Source organism: Pimephales promelas, chromosome 23, assembly GCF_988280905.1.
Source record: "Pimephales promelas chromosome 23, fPimPro1.hap1.1, whole genome shotgun sequence".
Lineage (NCBI taxonomy): Eukaryota > Metazoa > Chordata > Actinopteri > Cypriniformes > Leuciscidae > Pimephales > Pimephales promelas.
This window is the reverse complement of record NC_142791.1, coordinates 5,850,671-5,875,750: the sequence shown is the minus strand read 5'-3', so window position 1 is coordinate 5,875,750 and position 25,080 is coordinate 5,850,671. Positions and strand designations below refer to the sequence as shown.

The 25,080-nt window shown below is 37.4% G+C and overlaps 1 protein-coding gene across 1 annotated transcript in view; it reads right to left on the bottom strand.

Annotated features, from left to right (window-relative positions):
* Positions 1-25,080, bottom strand: part of med13a (mediator complex subunit 13a) — a 75,911-nt gene that overhangs the window by 35,848 nt on the left and 14,983 nt on the right. The window contains exons 3-4 of the mRNA XM_039676082.2: positions 14,302-14,470; positions 1,696-1,841 (exon numbers count right to left, since the gene is read on the bottom strand). Of these exons, the coding sequence (XP_039532016.2) occupies positions 1,696-1,841; positions 14,302-14,470 (315 nt within the window). The remainder of the gene's footprint in view (positions 1-1,695; positions 1,842-14,301; positions 14,471-25,080) is intronic.

Genomic DNA, 25,080 nt, shown 5'->3' with positions numbered 1-25,080 from the left:
AACAACACAATACTAAATAAACCCCATTCACCAACAATACTTCCAACTGATAGTCCTTGGGTACATAAGAACAACTAAGGAATAAAAATCCAGTTAAGGTCTTAAAGTCAGCACTTGTTTGTTGCCCCGTTGTGATGTATATCCAAGTACAGAAAAAAGTAACAGGATGGGACTTGATTTTGTCCATGGAGAAATCATTGGATGGTTAGACCATTGTCATTTGCTAACTGCTGTGATCTCATGTGAGTGACAGGTTGCTGAAAGTGAGGATTATTTGCTAACAAATCATGATTATGAAATCAGAGAAGAGATGTCATTGCAAGGAGGAGGAGAAGTTGAAGATTTTTTATTTAAAATATATATAATGTGCACAGATAAATCATTAATAATAAGAAAATAAGAATCGTCATTTTCAAATTCATGTTAATATAAAGGCACCCTTGATTTCCGGTTTTACTAAATATGCTTTAATAAATTAAGTGTTTTATTACACAGGTAAGCAACTGTTTGCATACCTTAATCAACAGAAAAATAATCATTGTTATATAGGAGTGCCGGAATGACACGTTGACGTAATCGACATAATTAGTCGATTTGTGTGGAATGCGTTATTCCGTTGAGCCGTTTCTGTTCATCCCCAATGATGGTACTCCCGGCATGCTGAAAATCAGCCGTTATTACAAAAATATCGAACTTGATGCGATCCTCCAGCACGATCTAAAGTGTGCAAATTTTTTTAAACAGAAGAGACCAAATAAAATAGTGCTCTGCACTATTACCATGGCACTCAGTGTTCTTTTGTCAAGTGGCTAACATCAATTTATCAGAAAGAGCTTTATTTGTAGTAACACTAATACACCATTTTCTCTACCATACAATGTTTTAAAATGAATTGCATGCCATTAGCAACACACAAGTCATCCAGCTTTTATTAATGATATCGATCTAGCCTACTGCTATGTGAAACAAGTGTTTCATACCAGCCACCGCCCAAACACCCAGACTAACGTTAGATAACTTTTAACACACTCAAATGTATTTTTAGCATGATTGTTTTTACCCAGTAAAAATAGAGCTGTTGTTACTTCACAATTTCAATTAGTCGAATAAACTGATCTGTACGAGTAGAAATTCAACACTTCAACAAAAATTCAACGCTATTTCGTTAAAATGAAATAAAATAATGTGAATTTAAGTAATAAAATGTAACCGAACGTAGGTTCAAGTTCAGGGAAGGAGGTTGACTATAAACAATATATAATAAGTAGGTAATATATAATCCATATATATATATATATATATATATATATATAATTTCACTTTTTTTATTTTACTTGAAGGTTGGTGCAATAAAAATAGCATTTGTTTCAATTTTAAGATTTAAGGATGTGCAGAATTCGCCATCAGGACATCATGCCCTGCCCATGTCGCGGGTAATGAAAAACACTTCCCTCTTCCCCAAGTATTCAAAACAGGAAAAGGTCTTTCTGTAAAAACTATTTCTGTATTTAAATTATTTTTTTTTAAATAAGGAGGGGCAGACAGTATGCCACTAGGCTTTACTAATTATAAAAATCATCTCACTTTGATTGGAAAGGAAGTGCTGGAAAGGGTAAAAGTGTGAGGAGAAAAAAAAGCAGAGGAGAGAGGGGGGAAAAGATGAAAAAGCATATCAAGTAAGGAGTGTTCTATCACCTTGGAAAGGGCTGGAGGCCTGCTGGGCCAATGTCAGGTGCTCCTCGCTCAGGTGGTATACGGGCTGGTGCTGGTTGATCTCCACACTGGTGCACACATTACTGTCTCCATGCAGGAAGAACGTGAAGGAGCAAGACAGGTGTTCTCTGAGTACGAGAGAGAGAGAGAGAGAGAGGTGCTTAAGTTAAGCAGCAACATGTGCTTCAAAAAGAGAAACAAAATTATTAATTGGAGACCCAACCACTAAGGACATATCATCTGATTGGATTTTTGATGTATTTACAGAATGAGTCATATTTAATCAGCATCTAAAATCTTGTGAATCATTTAACTGCCATCTGATGTGAACATTACATGCCTAAAATCAGATTCATTTTTAACTAAAAACAGTGTTGTCTTGTCAATATTTCAAACATGTTAGAAACATCACACATCATTGAGATGTAAGGGTCTGGTCTTTGACCCTTAAGGATTACACTGTGTTTGACTCTACTTTTCATGAATGCATTAGGCTCTTTAATATATGTAAAAGGACAATAACACTTCTAAATTAGTCACACTCAGAGCAAAATAAGTCCAAACTACAGCAGCTTCCAAACATGTGCTTAAAATCTTTTGTTCAACAGCGCATTAGGGTTGCTCTGCTGATCTGGAATCATCACAGACATTGAAGCATCTTAAAGCAAAAGTAGTCCATTGGCAAAATTGCTTGACCAGTAAAACCCAAATTCAATGAAATGCCACTGCATTATGCTGTAAAAGGAAACGTTTGTAAAATAAAAAAAAAGTTCCTGCTTGAATCAATTGCAACTGCAATTGTTGCATTTTACTATTGCTGCTCATACTTGGAGTTATTTAAATATTTCAGTGATGCTTTGGATGAACAATATATAAAAGTGCCAATATATGATAGCTTTTGACCGTGCCTCACAAACTCAGCTTCTTGTTCGTCTTTTCACCGGAACGCGCACAACAGCGGAGCAAAGCATGGCAAGATTGTGATTCGGTCCACTGAAGAGGTGCTTTTCTATGGTGAGCAACTTCTATGTTAGGCTTGTTTCAAGTAAAGAATCTGAAGAATAACGAATCAGTGTAATTGCCGTTAGATGCCGCTTTATAAACGCAGAGCGCTTACCACTATTCAGGCACTTGAACGGTGTAGCAACGGCTGTTTTTATTTTTTTTCTGCTGATCTCCCATGCCCCCCTGCAATATATGTACGCCCCACACCTAGAATCTAGACAACAGAATATCACAAAGTCTTCCTATTCAAATTTTTTGACCCTAGGAACAACCCAGAGCATTTAAAGCCAGGTTCACGCTGCACGATTTTGGCTAAGATTTGGCCGTTTGTGAATTGTATTCAGCCACTGATCATTCATACGTATACGAATGTTTCATGAATCACACGTAAACCCTGTCATAAGATGATTTCTACCCTTAGATCTGCGCTCGTTTTTATGTTAGATTAATAAATGAGACCCACTGAGAGCAGCTTAATAACTGTGGTCATTAACCTGAAAAAGTCTGTCCAAAAAAACAGTACAGGCAGTGTGCCATCAATATGAACACCTGCCAAACATCTACATTTAGAGTGAGAACCATAGAAGAGGATTGGCCACTAAACCACAGAGAGACACTGATTTGTAGCTAAGTCAAGCCTAAACAGAGTAAACTTGCCACACTGACTCCAAGCGGCTCTTGGTCTTGCTAGGAGAGGATGTTTTACAGCAGGCTGCCCCCTGTAGAGATATTAGCACAACTGCGATCTGACGTTATTTTAGCCACACAGGTCTTAAATGTTCTCAACAACAATGCACACAAAAGGAGGCTCTCTGAGCGAGCTCAATCCTGCTGCACCATCAGATTTGATCACATGGTCTACACACAGAGTGTGCTCAATAACAGCATGCTCCTGAAGTTCTCTATTCAGCGGCAGACAGAACGATCAGTGTGTGCATCACTGACCAGCCCCAAAACAAAAACGTGACCTGTAACCACTGTTCCTGCTCGAGTTCACACTATTCCAAAATTAACATCCAACAATTGAAAAAAAAAAAATTGTCATTGGAAATGAGAAAATAAACAGAGCTACACGTATTGGGACTTCTGCATCTTCAGACAACTTATCCCTTAGTGGCCAATTCATCCTAAGATTAATACTGTTTCGCCTTCACATTTTTGAGACCGAGCTTAAACAAGGTATGGTTTATGGTTGTACTTGCATGATTCTGCAAGTGGCTATGCATTTTGCCACAAATATGCACAGAAAAACAACTACTGGTAAATAAAAATACATAAACAGCTCAAAAGTTTAAGGTCAGTGAAAAAAAAAAATTAAGAAATGTATACTTCAGATATAACGTTAAATTGATCAAGATATGTTACAAAATATAAATGATTTTCAAATAAATCTGTTCTGCTGAATATTAGCATATTAGAATTATTTCTGAAGGATCATGTGACACTGAATACTGGAGTTATGGCTGCAGAAAATTCTTAATTTCAATAATATTTCACAATATTATTATGTTTGATCAACAAAGTGCAGCCTTGCTGAGTATAAGAGACTTATTTCTAAAACAAACAAATGTTACCGACGCCAAACTTTTGAACAGCAGTGTATTTTAAATTAACTGCACAACAGTTTTATGGTCCCAGCATCAGTCAAACGATGACAAAAATAGGACACCAGCTATCCTGATGACACTAGCTAATTATGATGACAGCGGATTTCATCTAAAAAGCAAGAAAGGAAGAAAAGAAAGAGAAAAGGGATCCCAAACAGCTAAGCCAATGAGGTTTAGAGGGGGAAATTAGCAGAATGAAAAAGAGCCTTAGCAACAAACAAAAAAATTAAGAACAGCTTGTGGTGAGAAAAAAAGCATGAGAAAGAAAAAAAGAAAGAAAACATAGGGGTAACAGTCCACAGTTGTTCTAGTGTTGGGCTGTTACTGACTTCCTGAAAGCAGTGGCTCTGGTCAGGGCGTAGCAAACTCCAACAAACAAAACCCACAAACACACTTCAGATCTCAATTCAACAGCTTTACACATGCAGCACACCCAGCCACAGGCAAGCAGGAAAATATCGTCCTTTCTTGTCGTTCCAAGCCTGTAAGACCTCTGTTCATCTTCAGAACACAGTCTAAGATATTTTAGATTTAGTCCGAGAGATTTCTGTCCCTCCATTGAAAATGTATGTACGATAAACTGCCCTGAAAGGATATAGAGACATCATCAAAGTAGTCCATGTGACATAAGTGGGTTAGTTAGAATTTTTGAAATACAGTTTGGTCCAAAAATAACAAAAACTACGATTTTATTCAGCATTGTATTGTCTTCCGGTTCTGTTGTCAATCCACGTTCACGAATCCGCAGTGACGCTGATGATGTAAGACGCTGCTGACGTGTATCTGATGCGTCTGTGTATTCAGGTCAAATAAAAAATGGCTGGGCAAAAAATGCAAGTCTTCCTCTGTGTCGAAATTAGGGGTGTGCACGAACATCCGAATATTCGATCTGTAATTATTATTCGAAAAATAAAACACTATTCGAATTTTACAACGTTACTTTGCTGGCCGTAAATGGATGAATCCATGATAAATCCCAAACACTAACTCGCAATTATAATTAAATGCACTGGGTGGCGCTGTGGAGTGTGTTAACAAGTTGCGTGTAATTGATCACATAATGTTGTGGTCGGCCTCGCGAAGTTTGGAATTACTTGAAACTGATCTTACTAAATGGAATTACTTTTGATCAAATTAATTAATTAATCTGAGTTATAATATCATCACCACAATGAGAAATCACATGAAATCCAAACAGTCGAATGAGGAAAAAGGTAAATGAGGTAAATCTTCTACAATTATTTTTTAAATCTTCGATTTCTTTTTTGACATAATTCAGTTCTTAACTCAATTCAGTTCCACACATGCTTATTCTGTGCATTTTTAGCAGTTTTTGTGTGAAATTATTTTTATTTTGTCTATCAAAAGTGTGCTTTCACTTTAATGGAGCGTCAGCAGTGCGGCAAAAATAGACTCTCCACCGAAACCCCCGCTTTAGTGCTACTCACGCGACGCTCCTGCTTGACGCTCACGTGCTGCTGCTGCTGCTCGCGGTGTGAACGCACTCATTGATTAACATGCACGGCGAAAAAAATATGCACCGCTGCCGCTTGCGGTATGAAACCAGCGTCAGACTGTGAATGGAGCTCTTTTGCACCAGATACACTATGTCGCTTTCTTCGCGCATAAATGACGTCGATCGCTTCTTTCCGGAAAACAACACGCCTATCAAGTAAGGGTACAGCTGGCGGTGAAAACGCAAGCCGGATCATGGTGTACCGACCCGACCCGACTGTACCGTACCCCTCAGTGGAAACGAGCCATAATAGTAAAACTAATAAAAAGTATTTTCTAAATTAACTAAAATACTAAAATATAAATATTAGATGAAATATTAGATGAAATGTTGCTTTGGCAACTAAATGAATAATAATTTTAGTACTCCAATTTAAACTTAAAATGAAATAAATAGAAGTAGAACTATATAAAAAAAAACAATTACTAAAACAAATTAAAGTACAAACAATAAACACTACAATGGTAATTAAATAAAACTAAAACAATACTTGAGTGTTAAACCATGTAAAACAAGAGAGATGATGTTAAGATTGTCAGGACAAATATCACATATTCAGACATTTACTATTCATTTTGGATGAACTACTCCTCTAAAATGTCACGTATCTAAACCACATGACTAACTGTCTGTCTTCCGTCACCTGACCAATAACAGTAGCAAGATCAGGTGATCAACTGAAGGAACATGTCGTTACACAGCCTCTCTCCAAACCAAACCCCTGGAAGACATCAGCCACTGTATTGAAGTGCATTACTAACAGCAATGAGTTTACCACAAATAGAGAACTGAGACTCTCGGAAATACCTTCAGATTAAAGCAGTCAACCACAGACTAGAGCAATGGCAGTTAACACACAAACATACACGGTTTACTGCATCCATCAAAGATCCTCCAAACAAAGCCTTTACACACACACACACACAGAGGACATCCTCTCACTCATTCATAATGTGTGGCCTTTAAACGAAGCGCACAGAGTCAATAACAGAACTTAAAAAGCATCTAGATTAGACTACAAGAGCTCATATTCTGCATGCTTTAAATGTTTGCCTCATAATAACAGCTGAACAAACCCGGCTAGACGTTTCTCAAACAAAACCTTAGTTAGTCAACACTAACAGTCACTTATGCTAATTAAATGTTTATTGATCTTATGTAACAGGCTTTCACTAAATACGAAGTCAATGTTCTAAGTAAAAGAGGACCTGATTGGCTCCAAGCCATATAGAGACTCTCAATCTTGACAGATTATCACAACAGCCACACAGGGATGGGTTTTGAATCATGCTAATTCGAACTAATTTATTAAAACGAATAAACAGAAAACAATTAATAGCGGTGCACCCCAGAGATTGCATTTGGATTTCAAAAAATGAAGCGAGTCATTTCTAAGCTACAAAAAATAAAACTATGACAGACAGATTTTAAAGATACTATTGCTCTTTTTCTGTGCATGTGCAAGCATTACGTTTTTGCATGTCAGCTTATGTAGATCTGCTTCTTGAGCCAACAAACCCCTCCAAAATGAACAATTACACCGTCTTCCTCAATATACCACCCATAAATTCCATCCTCAAAATTAAACTTTATAGGAAAATGGACTTTCCTTAATAAACATGCTTTTTGAAAATAGGAGGAGGTGCCAGAGCGGAGACCTTGGAACATCTCCACGGATTGTAAATCTATTCACTGCAGACACCCTCCACACACACACTCCTTAGAGCAAAGAAAGAAGCTTCTGATGAAGTCAATCTAAGGGGTCAAGGCCAGATTGCAGTGAGCATCCGAGGAGAGGAGAAACACCAGAAAAAAAATGAAAAAAGAGTTGAAATTTCAGCATTCACCATTGATATCTATGACCAGTGTGTAGTGTCAGTAAGTGTGTGAGTGGAGAACAGGAATGGGAAGTGAGAGAGTAGGAGTTCTGGAATGTCAGGAATCTCACATCAGTCTCTTGGAACTGAGCTCTGAAAGCAGCAGAGAGGAGCTGGGAGCTGTAGCCTGGGCAGGGTTCTTCTGGACCCACCCTGAATGATCCAGATTTACTACAGTGTGTTTATCTGATGCTGTCCAGGAGTGAAGTGTAGAAAAATGGTTATCAGATGATATAATGATGCCTTTGAACTTGAACATGAAACAAGGACTAAATGAGATCTACAGTTCCGTTCTCATCCAAATTGCAACAACATAGAAAAGCCAGAGAAAGCAAGTGCAGATTTGTTTCACTGTACTAATTTTTGGGGAAAATCTCCAAAATTATGTTCAATGAGAGAACTAAACTAAACTAGTAGCTAAAATAATTAAATTGATCCAAATCTTTAAAGTTGGAATGAAATGATCCATGTGCGTTCTGGTAATTTGATTTTCTACACACACAAAAAAAGAGAAACTATTTTTTACGTTTTGTTTAAAAAAGAAAAAACGGCTTTTTTGTCAAAAAAAGTTTTTTTGTATTTTTGGTTCAGGTGTAAAAAAAAATTGCTTATGCTTTAAAATTAGTTATGAATGTGTGGAACACCCTGAGACATTTAATGGTATTTTAATCTTATCTGTATGAGTTTTACGCTGTTATCCGGAAACAATGCAAAGGATTGTGGTGAAGCTGACCAGAGACCTGTGAAATATATGCAACAGCCAAACAGTATGAAGAAACGTTATTGTAACTAATAGAAAATCAAATTACCAGAAGGTACATCCAATGACTCGTCGTAATTATCTTTTTTTATAATTTTTAATCAAAACATCATAACTGGAACTTCCAGTGAATCAACCGATTTCTCTCTGGTGTTTTATGCCGGACTTCCAGATCAATATTGCCCCTTTCTTACAATCAATTGCAAGCTTGGCTTCCGATCTGTCTCCATTCCAACTAGGGAATGCGGTATATATCGACCACATATGTATGCACGATATATCGAGCATATAAGTTGTATATAAGAGCACATAAGTTTTGTGTGTGTGTGTGTGTATATATATATATATATATATATATATGATTAATCTAATATGCGTTTTTTGTTGAGTTAATAAACCAGTGATCATCTTTATCTTTAGCGTGCGCAGCTCAAACATGAATTCTCTGGGTGTATTTGTGAATTCTCTGGGTGTATTTGTCATTTCAGCGAGTTGTTGTGGGAATAGCACGCACAGAACTGGGATTACACATTCCGACCAGCACAAGTTCGATTGTGCAATCACATCATTTTGTGCAGATAGGTAGTAATATAAAGTAAACATAAATATCTGATTAATCTAGGGTGTGTTTCGTTGATTTAAACAACCGGCTAGAAAAGTTCTTCAGCGCGCGGAGATTAAAACAACGATGCAAAACATTAAAAGTTATAATTGGGACTGTCATATCATTTATTATTGTATTCACTATTGTAATAAAAAAGTTGTAAAATCTTTGGGTTTGCATTCTTCAGCAACCATTGAGTTGATTAACCTTCAAGCAAAGCTATTCAGTTTAACATTCGTTCTCTTCGCAGCTCAAACAGCAATGCCATTTGAAACAGTAAGCATGCTATTAAAGATGTTTACTATTACTGTAATATTTAAAATGTAAAAAAAAAAACAGATGTGTTATAATTAATAACTAACATTATTTTGTTCTTGTTTTATTTTCATCAACGATTTGATTTGATTAAAATAATTTCCTTATTATCCGTGTGGAGGCGATTCCATTTTATTTATCTATGATGGCACATGCATTTTGTTTTACATGCAGCCCAATGTTATCCAATGACTTGTTTGCATTATTTAGGTATTTTATTTGTATTTTTGTTAGGCAGTAGATTTTTTTGATAACACTTTACAATAAGGTCTTATTTGTTAATGCATAAACTAACATGAACTTACAGAGAGCAATAGGCTTTGTTATTGTTAGTTAATAAAATATTTGGTTTCAGCTTAGCTCACATTGAGCTAAACATTAACTAAGATGAATAAATGCTGTAGAAGTTTTGTTGATTGTTGGTTCATGCTAACTAATGCTAACAAAATTAAACCTTATTATAAAGTGTTCCCATTTTTTAATAAAGAAAGTTGGGCATAGGAGTGTAAAATTAATTTTTAAAAGTTAAGGAATCTTACACTGGTTCAAACTAGGCTACTGTAATGTATGTTTAATTTATGTTAAAGGTGTTTTAGACGAGGCTTTTAAATGGTGAGACTTTTGTTTATGTAAACAGGCTATCAAAGTATATCAACATTTTTATTTAGATGTATCGGCCAATATATCATTATTATTATCACAGATTATCAGTATCGGCCAAAATGTTCATATCAGTGCATCCCTAATTCCAACCAAGACTTACATAATTTTATTTTCTGATAATCTGTTTGACTTGGAGGACAATACAGGAGAAAATCTGTCACTACTTTGGTTTAATCGCTTTCATTTTAATAAATGAACAAGTATTAATTGGGGGACGGGATTAATTGAGCTTTGCAAATGACAGATGCCCCAATTCTGCAGAAAGATTCTGTGTGGGTCTAGTCATGACCGAGACAAAGAAACAAGGGACCTGGTGTGGAGAAATTCATCCTTTTAACAGTATAGATACAGCAGGTTCATTCATAATAGATACACACGAGATCACATGCCGCTTCACTCTCTGTGGAAACCCATTGCTGGTGTGTGAATGCTTTCACAGTTGTGTGCAAACCCCTATAAAACATCCTAGCATGTAGTTTGTCATAGATGTGTATCTCAATGGAGACCATGCATGCATTTCTGCATGCAAATGATTTCGTGCCTACGGAAGCACATAATTTTATTACATTAGACTTCTGTGGGTGTGTACATATGTTCAGAAAAGTCTGTGGTTTCACGCAGGCAGGTATCGTGATGAATAAATTCAGCGCTGAAGCCGCAGTTTGTCTCTTCCGCTGCCTTGCCAAGCAAATAGAAAAATCACAGATGCATCTTTAATGCCCTTTACAGTATGACTGCGACATTATTGTTGAGTAACGTGCAGTGACGTGCAGGGAATGCATCATGTTCCGCACTGGCTCACGCATCACCCGGCTCCCCTGCGAGCACTGCCCATAAAAAGAACACACTGGATCTGTGGATTAGCCATGGTAACAGATCTGCTGCTCACACCCACCATGAGAGAGAAAGAGAGTGCGCACGATCACAGCTCTGACCTGTATGAAGGATGATGTAAGCAGCTAAAACACATCGGGTTTGGTTACAGAGCAGCACCGTGTGACAACACAGCCAGCCAATGGGAGAGCCGCCTAGTGACTGAGCATAGTTACACAAACACGCACACCAACTACACAGAGCTATATGTCTGAAGTGTGTTAGCCATTTCAAAATAAATAAATAAAAAATCTAATAAAACAAAACAAGTTCCCTGGCATTCCTCGGAGCCGAGCTTCTGAGCTCACTTCCACACAGATCCTCTAATTATAGAGAAACCACAAGACACTCTTGCTCATATGCAAGACAACACAGCGCAGAAGAGAACAGGAAGGGTTTGGGTCTATTCACAAGCTGGAATTCTTTTTTTAAAAACCTGCGGGGAGAGAGAGAGAGAGAGAGAGAGAGAGGGAGAGGAAGCCAGTGGCGCTGCAGAGGCTGTCTGTGTTTTCCGTGCGGAAGGATTTAGAGGGCGGGCGTCAGGATAAGCAAAGGTGGGGACAACACAGACCTGAAGTCTAACAGGTTTACTGAGGTAATCCCTCAAAAGAGAATACAAGTGTGTATGTGTGTGCTGCGAGTATGGATACACTCCTTAAACACACTTTACCTAATCTAAACAGTCAGTGGAAAGAAGTGAAAAACATAAAATGCAACATATTACAAAATATTACAAAAATACAGTAAAACCAGTAATATTGTGATTTTTTTTTTTTTTTGTAATGTCTTCTTCTGGTGGCAAAGTTGCCATTACTCCAGTCTTCTCTTATCAGAGTCGTTGGTTGATGCACTTTTGAGAGATGTTTGGACAGATTGCTCCTTCCGCACTTACAAGCAAAAGTCTTGTCCCACCTGTGGCAATGAGCATTGACTGTATCGACTTTAGTCAAGTGTAACCACACTTTTGTAGGTTTAGTTCTCTCCGCCACTGTCACTAATTAAGCAGGGCTTCCGTGTTGTGTGCGCTGTAGCGTGCGAGAGGCACAGACTCCGACACGAGAGAAATCTCTCTTCTGGATTGTGAATAGCCGACAACGCATCAGACAAATGTCTTAATATTATAGCGATTAGGGTTGGGCCGATGGACTATATCATCGATGACATCACGACATCACGATCGCCCCACCCCCCTCCACCCCCGTTTCCATGGTGACGCGTTATGCTTTGTTGGCAAGTGATTCACCACAGCCAAAATAGCGCTTTATTGCAGATTTAGCGCTTTTATTTCAAAATATTAACTTGCTTACCATTTCATGATTCTTACCATTCTCATATTCCGATTCTCAAATGTGTAAGTGAGTTTGTTTTGTCATTTAAAAAAAAAAGAAAGAAAAAGATCTTTATCTGTAACGTGAGATGGACGCCGTGTTTGGGCCGCAGTTCAGATATTTCTGTCTGTTGGATTTATTACAGTGCGGGAATTCATCAGTTTCTGCGATTCATAGCGATTTAGAAATAGTTGGTAAAATTCAATTTCCAAGACTACGTTTATATAGCAATAAAATTCTCCAGTACCAAAACTGAAATTCTCAAGTACCAAAAGCAGAACTGATTACACACTAGACGTTACTAGCGTAACAAAAAAACAAACAAAAAAAAAAATGCAGAAAATCACCTACAGCACCTTTAAGGTCCGTCTTGGAATGTACACAATCATGCAAAAGTTTAGCAGCCGTATGATTTATTATAATAAACTAATACTTTTATTCAACAAGCATGGATCAAATTGATCAAAAGTGAAGTTTGATGAACATTAAATTCATCAACAAATTCATCAGAAAAAAATTATATATATATATATATATATATATATATATATATAAAAAATACACAGGCTGGGTAAAAAAATATTGATTTCTCGATTTTAATCAATTTTTACGAACGGATATCGAATCTTAAATCCCAAGAATCGATCAGGCTATCCTGTTTTCAGTTGACGAATGAAAGGAACATTACAGAGCTCATCCCAGCAAATGTGTTACAAGATCTACATACAAATTCCACCATACCTCTGCTTCTAATGGTGCATTCACATCAAACGCCAATAGAGCAGAGAATCATTTTAAGTCAATGTAAAGACACGTTTATGTGTGTCTAGAGGTCCTGCGGCGCGAATGAGGCGTAACATCTATACATTTTATCAGTTTACGATAAGAGAGGGGAACAAAGAGTTAAAAGTATATAGTAAATATGCAAGTTTTCAATTAATAATTAATGAGTAAGTAAGCCGTGTTCAGCACGTCGAGCATGGTCGTAATAATTTGGTTACAAATGCTAGAGGTAAAAAATAATAATAATTAAATGAGTCTTAACTGAATCTATAAGACTGCTTAATCTTCAAAATGCCATCTAAATGAAACTACTAATAGAAAGAGGGAAGGAAAGTGTCTGTATAAGTGAAAAAGGTTGAGCTAAAGGAGGAAATGTGGTTGTTCCTTTTTTTCTGTCACTTTACAGTGATTAGGAGACAGACAGCGCTATGAAACAGACACAGTTAGAGACACAACCTAAACAGATTTCAAAGGAATGTGTGTCTTAACCATGTTTAACCAACAGACTCTGATCTTTCAAAATTCAATGTCTCTAGTATTACAATATTAATTTCAGTACTAAACAATGCCTCAAATACATATCTTGCTTTGAACTTGAAGACTATCAACCTTTCCGGTGATTTGCTGTATGGGAAAAAAAAACACTGTTTTGAACCTACTTGAAAGCTGTCTGGCTGTGCTAATAGAGTGTATAAATGACCTTGAGCACGATAAGAGAAGAGTGCAAATAAATGACGCTGTGAGGAGAGAACTGTGGCAGAGGGCAGAGAAAAGCCAAGCTGCTCTCTTTTTTTCCACCTCTACACACGTCGTCTCAGTTTCTTATCAAAGACCACAGATGCTGACAAGGAGAAATCCAGCGCTGGAGACAGAGCACTTGCACGCCTGCAAGAAACCCGCCAAGAAGCTAATGTACACAAACACACAAGAGCGTACAGTATACAGTATATATTTATAGATTCGGAGCGCAAGTATTTTTGCAATTAACAATCTCTGGATAGACTGAGATGGTGTGTGAATATGCATTGATAGCAATGATATTCACGTTTTGGTGTTAGGCATGGGAAGGACGTATGGTTGATTTGAGGCCACCACGTTTAAATCCCCTAACAATGGATAATGCAAATTGTAAACTTGGTAGCCCACTGCACAAAAGAGTGATTTACCTCCTCAAATCTCCATCAAAGCTATGATCAAAACATGATCATACACAGATAAAAGATAAGAACATCTGAACAGAAATATAACTTTTCTTACCTCTTGTTTATGGGCTTCTCATCCTTTTCGTAGGGTTTAACGAACCATTTTCCAATGCGTACGAAACTGCGGTTCATCAGACAGCGCTCCAGCAGGTTGTGAATGGCCTTGAAGAGAAGAGTTCGACATTCGTAGGACAGACCGCTCTCCCACACGCCGTCATCCTCTCCTGTGGAGAGGACAAACACACAGAGGCTCGGTCACCAGCCAGCTACCGACTATAAACATCTGATGTAATGCTCGTAAGTAAAAGGAATTTGCAGAAGTGAATGACAGAACAAAAAAGAGGCAGATCTACAACTTCAAAAAATTATTCACTACACTTACTCATTACTTATACTATACTCACTAATACAATAACTGACCAGAAGAAAAACAAGATCACTCTACAATGCTGAGGCTGCATATCTGCACCATACTAAATTCATTCTGGAAGTTTCAGGTCACATCTCTCTCTTTAACTACAGAAGAAAAAATGTATAACATAAAAGGTTCGCTTTCCTACAGTTTCTATCCTTTCTGAACACACCAGCTGTACTTAAAACAATCCAGAGCTCCTGCTGATTTTAAGTCAATCAAAAGCTTGGGGCATTAATTGAATTTAAAAGAGACCAATGCACCTGCAGAATAAAAAAATTAAATAAAACAAAAGATTTCTGAAGCCCTAGTAACTTTTAAAGCAATGCAGGATTCTGCTAGATTTATTTATTTATGTTTGATTTGAGTTAATTAATCTGATGCACTGATTCTAGCAAATGCCATCTTGCCTTGCACAGACTAGACTTCCAGGTACGGGGTCCAACAGGGCTGTAAATCTGAGCGCTGGTTTGTTTCTGGATCACGTTCGGCAGTGGCCTCTATGCTTCAGTAATCTCATTAGGAGTCACTGCTTAAACCTGGCAGCTCTTAAGCTCCTTTCAAACATGTCTCTGTGCAGCACAGCTCCCATGAGCACCCAGAGGCTGCACGCATTACACCACCCACCCACACTTGCCCGCCCGCAGGTCTGCAGATGGATACACAACAAATCCACTTGATAAAACAGTAACAAACAGCTCAGATAGGATTCCCCAACACCGCAGACGTCTGAGACAACATAATTGCCCCAGTGTTATAAATTAGACACACATTAAGTTAAGGTGACAACACAAAAGCACTTGATCATTTGCAGGTAAAAAGGAGCTGAACATATCTTCCTAACCAATCGCAACAGAGTGTTCTTATGTGCAACCCTCTTTCTGGTCATGGCATGCACTCGTGTATATTTATAACGCAGATACTGTACCTGTTTAAATAAAAGATACTGCAGTTGGTGGATACTTTGATCAAGTCATCAGCTATCAGTAATAGTTCTGTACACACTAGGGGTGTAACGGTTCGGTTAAGAGCTGCACGGTTAATTGTTAAAAGATCGGTATCTCATTCTCTATTCAAACACCCACGCGATCTTATTCCTAAATGACCACAATTCAGCTGTCTTTTACGCCTGATGATTACGTTTCAGATGAACGGCAAGTATTTTGCTGCTGCCTGTGTTAATGAATGACAAGTGTCCACTGGTGCGAAGCAAGCGGAGAGCGAGCGTTTTCAATTCCCATGGAAGTTGAGCTTCACGCTCGCGCTTGAATATAAAGCATTGAAAACGGTCCCTCTGCTCCGTGCTAGTGCACGAGGAGGTCGCCGTCCACAAGCACGGACGGCGATGTGATGTGAACGCTCTCGTTCATTGATATGGGCAGTGACAAAACACCTGCTGGTCACACTCCGCTGACGCTTGCGACGTGAAACTGTTTATAACAAGGACTTTGGTTAACCTCTGGAAGTACGATCATCACACTGCAACATTCAAAACCAAGTTTGCGCTGCCGCTGACCCGGAAAGAGAATGTAAATGTACAGTATGAAGCAGCTACACAAACAAAGAGTGTTTTTGCCACACATTATCATTATTTGGGTTACAAACATTTAAATAATAGGGGATAAAAGTTTACTGGGATAAAACTCTTTAGTTTGGGTATAAACAAACAGATGAATATAAGAGTAAGTGCTCTTTTAAAAATTATTTTGACAATTGTATGTATTGGTTTATCAGTATGCCAGGAGTTCAGACAAGTGAGTGTTTAAAAAAGAGTGTTTGTCATTGAATCATTCATTAAAATGCCCTAGTTGGCTTTTTTTTTTCCACGGTTTGGTATGTGCTATGGTCAGGGACAAAAGGACAACCATCAAATTAAAATAAAGAAAATAAGAACAAATAATCAAAAATTACAATAGAGCAAAGATACAAATAAAATAAACAGTGCTTTTACTGTATAAATTAAATAAAAATTAATCATTATTGTCTTTCTTGTCTTTTGTTGTTTGATTAACATTAAAAAAGTGACAGTAGCCTTTTATTCCTGCTATCTATATAAGACAAAATGCCAGATCCAGTAAACTGATACCTATAAACGTGTTGTCTTTCTCAACTGTTTATGTTCACTTACATAACCTACGATGCTTGCTAGGATACTCACCAAGAGGCATGTTGACAATTTTTGAGTGAATTCTTCTATTCAAGCAAGACTTGAAGACTTGGAGAACTCAATATTTGATTATATTGAATATACGCTAACTGACAGGCCGCTTTCCTTGTGTTTGTTCAGATGTGTTCAGTGCACAAATCTTCTCACAACACTTGCGCTCAAATTTTAAAATTGGCAAGGCTTAAATGAGTTTAGTCGCCAATCATGCCGGCGTGATCAAGTCACATATCCAGTTTAAGACGTTGAAGCATAAAAACAAAGTCACACTGAACGCTGATGTCCACTGTCGAAAGTGCTGACTTGAAACTCTATTTTACTTTTTGTTTTGTGTTGATAGACCAAGTAAAAACAGAGATATGATCATTTAAACTTTATATAAAAAGAAATGTACGCGTATATTGACGCGTTAGTAAAAGAACGCAAGACGTTATGTGACAGACGTTGCATTTATTCTAATAACTTTGTCGTTTTTTGTCATAAAACAAAACGGAGAAAAATGTGTGAATCTGCTGATTTTGCTCTTCAGGCTACACATTTTACAGAGTGAAGGAGGAGCCAACTGAGCAAAGACGCGAAAGTGAAAGGCAGGAGATTTACGGAGTAGACAAAGAGAGACATATTTACATTATATATATATATAGAGAGAGAGAAATTATTAGTAGTTTGAGTAGATTTTGAGAGTAGTTTAGGAGTGGTGTAGATAGTTTAGGAGTAGTTTAGATAGTTTAGGAGTAGTTTAGAAAAACTGTTTTGAGGAGTGGCACAGATAAAAAAAAAAACAACAACAAATAAACACACTAGAGCTGCAACAAACGATTATTTTGATAATCGATTAATCTAACGATTATTAGAACGATTAATCGACTAATCGTCAATTATTTTGCTGGCTTATCAGTAAGTCTGGAACGGTTATTCATCTTTTTCAATTAGTTAAAACATTGAGTTATACATATTCTTACTATAATATAAAACAAGAAAATCAGTTCAGCTTTTGAAATAGTGGTTTTAATGAACTTAGAGCCAACTAAACAGGTCATTCTCTTTAAGTTTAACTCAAATCACACACAAATGCTCTCTAAGCATTGTTTAATAAGCCCACTGCTTTTCATTAGGGATGTCACGATCCGATACTCAGGATCGGGATCGGCTTCGATCCTGCCATTTTTGCGGGATCTGGCATCGATCAGACGAGGCCGATCAATATCCGATATTGTGCGTTTGTTCCGCATTGCTGCTATGCATGCCGAACTGTGGGTGGAGAACATCACAATTTTTACAGAGAACCGTTACACCCATAGTTCATATTTAGGTCTGCATTAACCATTTTACCACATTCCCACACAATTAGTGTAGTAGATTCATTGTTGGCCAAATCATAAGATCATTAAATCAGAGTTTGTCTACATGCAGTGAAATAAGTGCAGACTGAACGCAGCTGAAGAACTGGAATCAGTCCAGAAGGCAAATCTATAATTCATTGATGTCTCCTGAAAAGGCAGCTAGTAGCACAATTCACTTTTAAAGGATGTCATTGATTTGACTACCAGCTTGGCAACAATGAAACACCTTGTCTTTTGTCAAAGCAGAGAGAGGCAGAGAATGAAAGAGAAAATGAGGTGGTTTTGGCTGCCTCATGCATCTTTTAATAGCCTAAGTACAGGGCCAGCTACTTTTCACCTATACACAGATACACCCTCTTGACAGAATTATTCAAGGTAAGAAACATTAACCTCAGAGTCCAGATTCATGCCACATCTAAAAAGTCACAAAAAAAAGGCATTGATCTTTTTACTAGGAATGTGCTCAAAGGTTAATTTCATTAAAGCAGTCCGAATTTTTTCCTCTTTGTCGCCATCTCTGTTTTAAATCTGCACTTGCAGTCATTCGCAGAATTATCAACTTTACGTGAGTTGTAGTTCGACACGGCACAGCACGTATGAACACATTGAGGAGAGTGTGCAGCTGTCAATCACTGCACCTGTGTCGATACTGGCATTCAGAATCACAGATTATTCTTTTGAAAAGTGTGACCATCATAAGAATTATCACCGGAAATGTCATCTGAACTAGTAAGAAACATCCACTTTTGTTCTGGTTCTGACATTGCAGAAAATCGCGCTAATTAAATCTAAAAATCACTTATCACGCATAACCGTGCAAATGATACTTTGTTCTCAAATTGTTAATGTTAACAACATCGGCATTGTGTGACATGTAATGTGCAGAAAAATATAATCGAATTGAGGATTTAGAGAATCGTGACACCCCTAGTTTGAACGCACTTCTCGTGTATGAAAAGTAGCTGTACAAATGATGGGCAGCAAAATCGCAAGAAAAGCTTGACTTATACTGACAACTAATACATTTAAGCATATTCTCTTCATTAGGATGTTGAAATAGGAACTTTTAAAGTGTCGATTAAATTACATTCATGATGTTTCTCCTGTAATCTGATTTAAAATTCCATAATCGATAGTATAACAAACTGTTTCGTAACAGCCCAGCACTGCAACACCACACTGACAAATTTCTACCAGTTAATCGCACATCCCTAATTCAAACTACGCAAAAACACTATATACGGTGCTTTTAATATGAAACTCAAAAACACCATACGATACTTAAATCTCAGCTATAGGCAACACGTCCAGTGTTTTCCCAGATTGTGACACTGTATGTAAGGATGGCATTAAGATGATGAAAAAAAACAACAATGAAGGCATCACTGTCACTTCCACATTCAATAAAGGCAAATCATCATCTAACTTTTTTATATAAACAGCTGCCGTAAAATCTACTGTTGTGTGTCAACGGCATTTCATTCCTCCTTTAAACCAAACCATCATGTTCACTATTTCTACTGTGGGGATGAGGCACCTGGTTTCTATCAAGCGTTCCCTATGACCTTGTATCTTATGGTCTAACCACTACCCACAGAGAGCGAGACACAAAGAGAGGAAGATAGCTGACTTACAAAGACCCATGTGCTCAAAAGACTACAAAACATAACACCCCTGCAAAATAAACACATTAAGCCATAATAAATAAACGCATAAATGATGCAGGCTCTTTACATGAATGGAATTGGAGTTGTGAGTGTGACATGAGTATTGTTGGACTGACACGGGCTGTGTTTGTTATGTAAGGGTAAGACACTGATTTTTAGACACAGAGACAGTGTTTATTTTTTTTTTTCTAAAAAAAAAGTTCAAGCTATCAAGGGAAACAACTGAATCGCCGTCTGGACTCAGAACAATATAGCACTCGAAAAACACAAACCACCTGGTTCACACAGTCCAGCCAAGTTAAGCATGGGTGGATATAAGTGCATATGAGAGTACCAGGTTAAAAACCAATAACAATAAAAATTGTTGTTATTATTATTACAAGTTTGAGTGAATCACATGAATATAAAAATAAACGTATAATAAAATTATTATATTTACACTTAGGTGTGAATCTTACCAATTTGATACTAAAAAATATTCAATGTGATACAGTACAGTATAGTTTTATTTAATGCCATGTCAGCATCAAAAAAATACAAATTACACGTATACATACTTACATAGATGGCGAAAAAGAGGAAAAACGCCGGACTGCAGCTTTAACAAAGCACATCCTGCACTTTATTTTCAGATACATGTTCTTTTTGTAAAAACCGAAACATCAGACGCAATTTATTTTTATTTTCTTTACTGAACAAAGATCACAGGGGATACATGTATCTCAAAAAAATAGGATAAGAAACTCAAGGTAAAGCAAGGTAAATACAGTAAGAGATAATATCAGATGTAATTGCTTTGCTTCCTCAAGACATACGTAACTTTTTATTTATAGAGCAGCCTACTTTACTTAAAATAAAATAACATATAGAACATTAATATATATTATAGGCCAATTTAATTACACTTCCAAAAAAATTATCGATTCTTTGGTTTTTATGCGTTGATCCAAAATCATTCACATCAGCATTGCAAAAACGATTATATTTCACAGCGCTGTTTACACATTTACAATATAAACTGTAAATTATGGCAAATATATGAATTCCAGGTGTAGAGACAATAAGAGAAATTCAGAGCTGTGCCCTAACCTGACCACAACTTGGAGGCCAGAACATGCTGGTCTTTTCAGCAGTTCCCAGTATTATTCAGTACACCAGCAGTCCAATATTATCATGCCTCAGACACACATGGGCTCATAATAGCAGCACAGTGAGCCCTGCTCCTTAGTGTAGCGATGCTCCCTACAGCCACAGGTTCCTATGCAGGAGTCATTAGATCAGCTGTAGGGTCATTAAACTGAGAGATTAATGTCTGCTCAACCATTGGCCCCGGGGGATTGCGCCAGACCAGGGAAGAGCCAGAGATGTGCGCTACAAGAGCCTCTTCTCTTTCTTCCTGCTTTTTTTCTGTTGTCTCCTTCTCTCCATCTTTCTTAAATTCTGTCTACCTTATCTTCATTCTCTGCTGTAAGCAGTCTTCCCACTCTTTCTATATGCACCTCCTTTCTCTTCTCCTTGTGTCCTTGGCTTTTTTTTTCTTTCTCGCTCGCTCTAATTTGTTCCTTTTCTCTGATTTTGAGTGCAGAGCCATACAAGGACCGGATAGCTTCAATTACTAATTAATGACTATTTCCAAAGATGACAGGAGAGCACAGCATGAGAGAGAGAAACGCTAAGGAAAGAGAAGCATAAAGATGGAGGAAGGAGGAGGCAGGGCTACCTCTTGTCTCTGGTTTGGGGAATTAAGAACAAAAGCCAATGCATCATCAGGATAGGGTGAACAAGTCTGACCACACCATAGTTTCAGTAGCACAGACACAACACAAGCAGCAAACTGCACTCGCAGAAAATTGTAAGTGCATTTTAGAGACAGATTACTGAAGAAAATTATCAATAACGATTACAGCCAATAGCATAGATACTAAAGCCAAACCGACATATCGGCGGGACGATATTAGGCATTTCACTAACTGTTGGTAACGGCATTCATGAAGGGCGATAAATTCATATTTTTAAAAAAACGCATGTGCAGTGCTTCATGTAAGGGTGGCGCTTCCAATAGCACCTAAAAGCTGTCACAAAGAACTGGCAAAAGTAATGATTGTGAATACATCAAATGTAGCAAGGAGACATTTTTATTGTTTATTAATAAACAAGTGTTTTCAGTCAGTGTCGCTGCAAAGTTGACAACGCTGACTCGCGATCTTCAGTGACCACGCCAGAGACAAATGCACATTTCATATGGATTACAGCAGAGCAGGCTGTCTTTCGTTTTGAATTGTTTGGTTTAAAAGTACACATTTCAATATAGACATATTTCTCAGGCTGAGGTTTATTTATGAAACGAGCTCCAGTTCATGCGTTGGCGCCTCCATTGCGGGATTATCCATTATGTCTGCTATATATTTACTACTTATTTATTAAATCCAGGCAATTGGTTGATGAAATATTGATTAAAAAGCGTTGCGCGAGCAACAAATCTCCGACAGTAAACTAATGCCCCATTCTGTTTTTTAAGGGGCGCTTTTTCACATCCAGGGTAAACAGCTGTTGCGACGCGAGCATTGATGGCCGTGCATTAATGAGCATTAATAGCGTCCGGTGTGAACAGTGTTGAAGCTCATTCTGCCTGTAACGCTACATTACAACATCAAGCAATAGTCCAATAATTTAAATAACTATAACACTAAGTTTCACGCTTAGTACATTTTGCTTACTAATTTAAAATAGTAGAAAAGTACTGTATATATGTAATTAAAAATTGTAAAGGAGCAGCGAGTGAGCGTCAAGCAGGAGAGTCGCGTGAGCAGCAGTAAAGCGGGAGTTTCTGCGCGAGTCTATTTTTGCTGAGCTGCTCACACTCAATTAAAGTGAAAGCACGCTTTTGATTGTTTTTTATGTTTGTTTTTTTTTTTTTGGGGGGGGGGGGGGGTTGGTGTGTGTTTGTAAAATGAAGATCACGATTCTCCTACATTAAAAAATAAATAAATAAGACAACTACTAAAACTGTGATAAAAACCGAACTGAGTAATTTGAACCTTTACACACCTAATCCCTACTAAAAATGCATATCATAAACACTATCCAAAACCACCAAAAAACTGTTTAAACCAGGTTTCTTTAAATCTAAAAACATTACATCACTGACGCATTTTGCAATATCTGCTGGTCTTGACCATTAAGCCAAACAAAAGCTACTTTCAAGTACTATGTAAACTGATGTTTGCCAGCACTACCGGTAAAGGTATAAAATAGATTGTTATTGAGAACTGCAATCGCACATTTTAACGAAAACAAACAAAGCCCTGTCATTATAGAAATAACACACACTCTTGCAACAAAGCCCTTAAATTATCAAATAGCACAACAAAATTACCAGGAAAAAAAAAATAATACAAATCACGACCTCACAAACGGTGAGAAGAACAAAAAGGAGGTTTGCACGTTATGCCAGGCAGCTAACCACCAGCAGTGTAAATCAACCCAAATCCTTCTTCAATAAAGCAAATGAAATAAAAACCAATTTCAGGTGACCTAGAAATGTCTTTTTAGCACTAAACAGAATGTGTCTGTACAAGACCCATGCCGTTTTCTGGTAGGCATCTGGCACAATGTGTGATTGTCTGATCACACTGCTTGACTGTTACGGTATCTGAAGTCTGTTTAAAACTTGGGAAGCGTTGCGGAAACAGAGGAGGGTCAGGGAAATTGAGAAGGACAACAACGTACCTTTTGAAGCAAAAGAACTTGTATTATTTCCTTTTGTATCTGACATTTCCTATTGGAGGCAAAGCTCTCCAGAAATGGGTCAAAGGTCAAAGCAAGCAGAGGATTTACAAACGACATTGCTGGGATGATCTCACTCACAACTAGGGGTGTTTAATCTGTCTGATTTCCCGATTCGATTCGATTACGATTATTGAAGTCCCGATTCGATTACAGTCGATTTTCGATTATTAACGATTCTCGATTACCGATTATTGATTTTTTCCATTTCACAACAGTAAACGAAAATACACTAGATCAACATATGATTATATTAGCAGCAGCACCATTTTGGTATTAATTGCACTTTTTATTTGTTTGATATTCATTGAAAATATAATGATGGTTAGTAAGGACATGCAAACATGCTTGTTGTCTACTACTTAGGCAACTCATTATCTTTACATTTATTAACTTTAAATTTTTTTTCAAAAGCAATTTTGTTGCATTATAATGCAAATGCACCTGGTTCTATTAATTGACAGCATTAAAATGTATTTTGTGATTTCCTTCAATTGAAAATATTTGAAGCAAGTTTGGGGGACTTGAAGGGCACCCAATTCAGAAAATCACCCAGAAATTCAAAAGAACAGCATTTATCTGAAAAAGAAAGCTTTTGTAACATTAAACAATACCGTTCAAATGTTTGGAGTCGGTAAGAATTTTTATTTAATTTTTTGGGCAAAAGAAAAAAGAAATCTATACTTTTATTCCTCAAGGATAAATTAAGTTGATCAAAAGTTAAAGTACAAGACATTTATAATGTTACAAATCGATTATCTGAATCTTTTGTGTGTGACTATAAATAATTTGCTTTAAAAGTACAAATTAATGACCCATATAGAATTAATGCACAATATATTTTATTAACATTACAAAGAACGACCAGGAAAATAAATGTGTGCTTGAACTAGGAGCATACTTGTAGTAAATAAATAATATAACGACTGGTGCAGCCGAGTGTTTTTCCTCCTCTGGCTGGAAAGGTGTCATATGGCTTATCATATTTGTCGTGTTTCCGTCATTGGTTTTATTCCACAAAGCGTACAACTAGTGCTGCTCTTGTCCAGCTCCTTTCCCCCTTCAACTTCAGAAGCCAAAATATTTCCACACGTCAGCTTTTAACCTAACAAGGAAAGTGTTTGGATCTCGCGTGCCATCTCATCTCTGTTATGTGCACGCCACAGACGGTCCCGCCACTGCACTTCCGCGCTTCAGAGTTCCGTCTTTCGCGTTCCGTCAATATTACGTTATTATAAATACATATAAAAAAAAAATTTTGAAATCGATTTTTTGACATTTGTGAATCGATTCAGGATCGTCCACGTCCGCATCGCGATGCATCGAGAATCTATTTTTTTCCCCACCCCTACTCACAACCACCCCAAAGATCTTCAGACACACAGTGATGTCAAAGAAGGCAAAAGCAGACATCATCTCCTCCAGAGCACTCAGTTCTCTCTCTGTTGATGGGATCCAACAT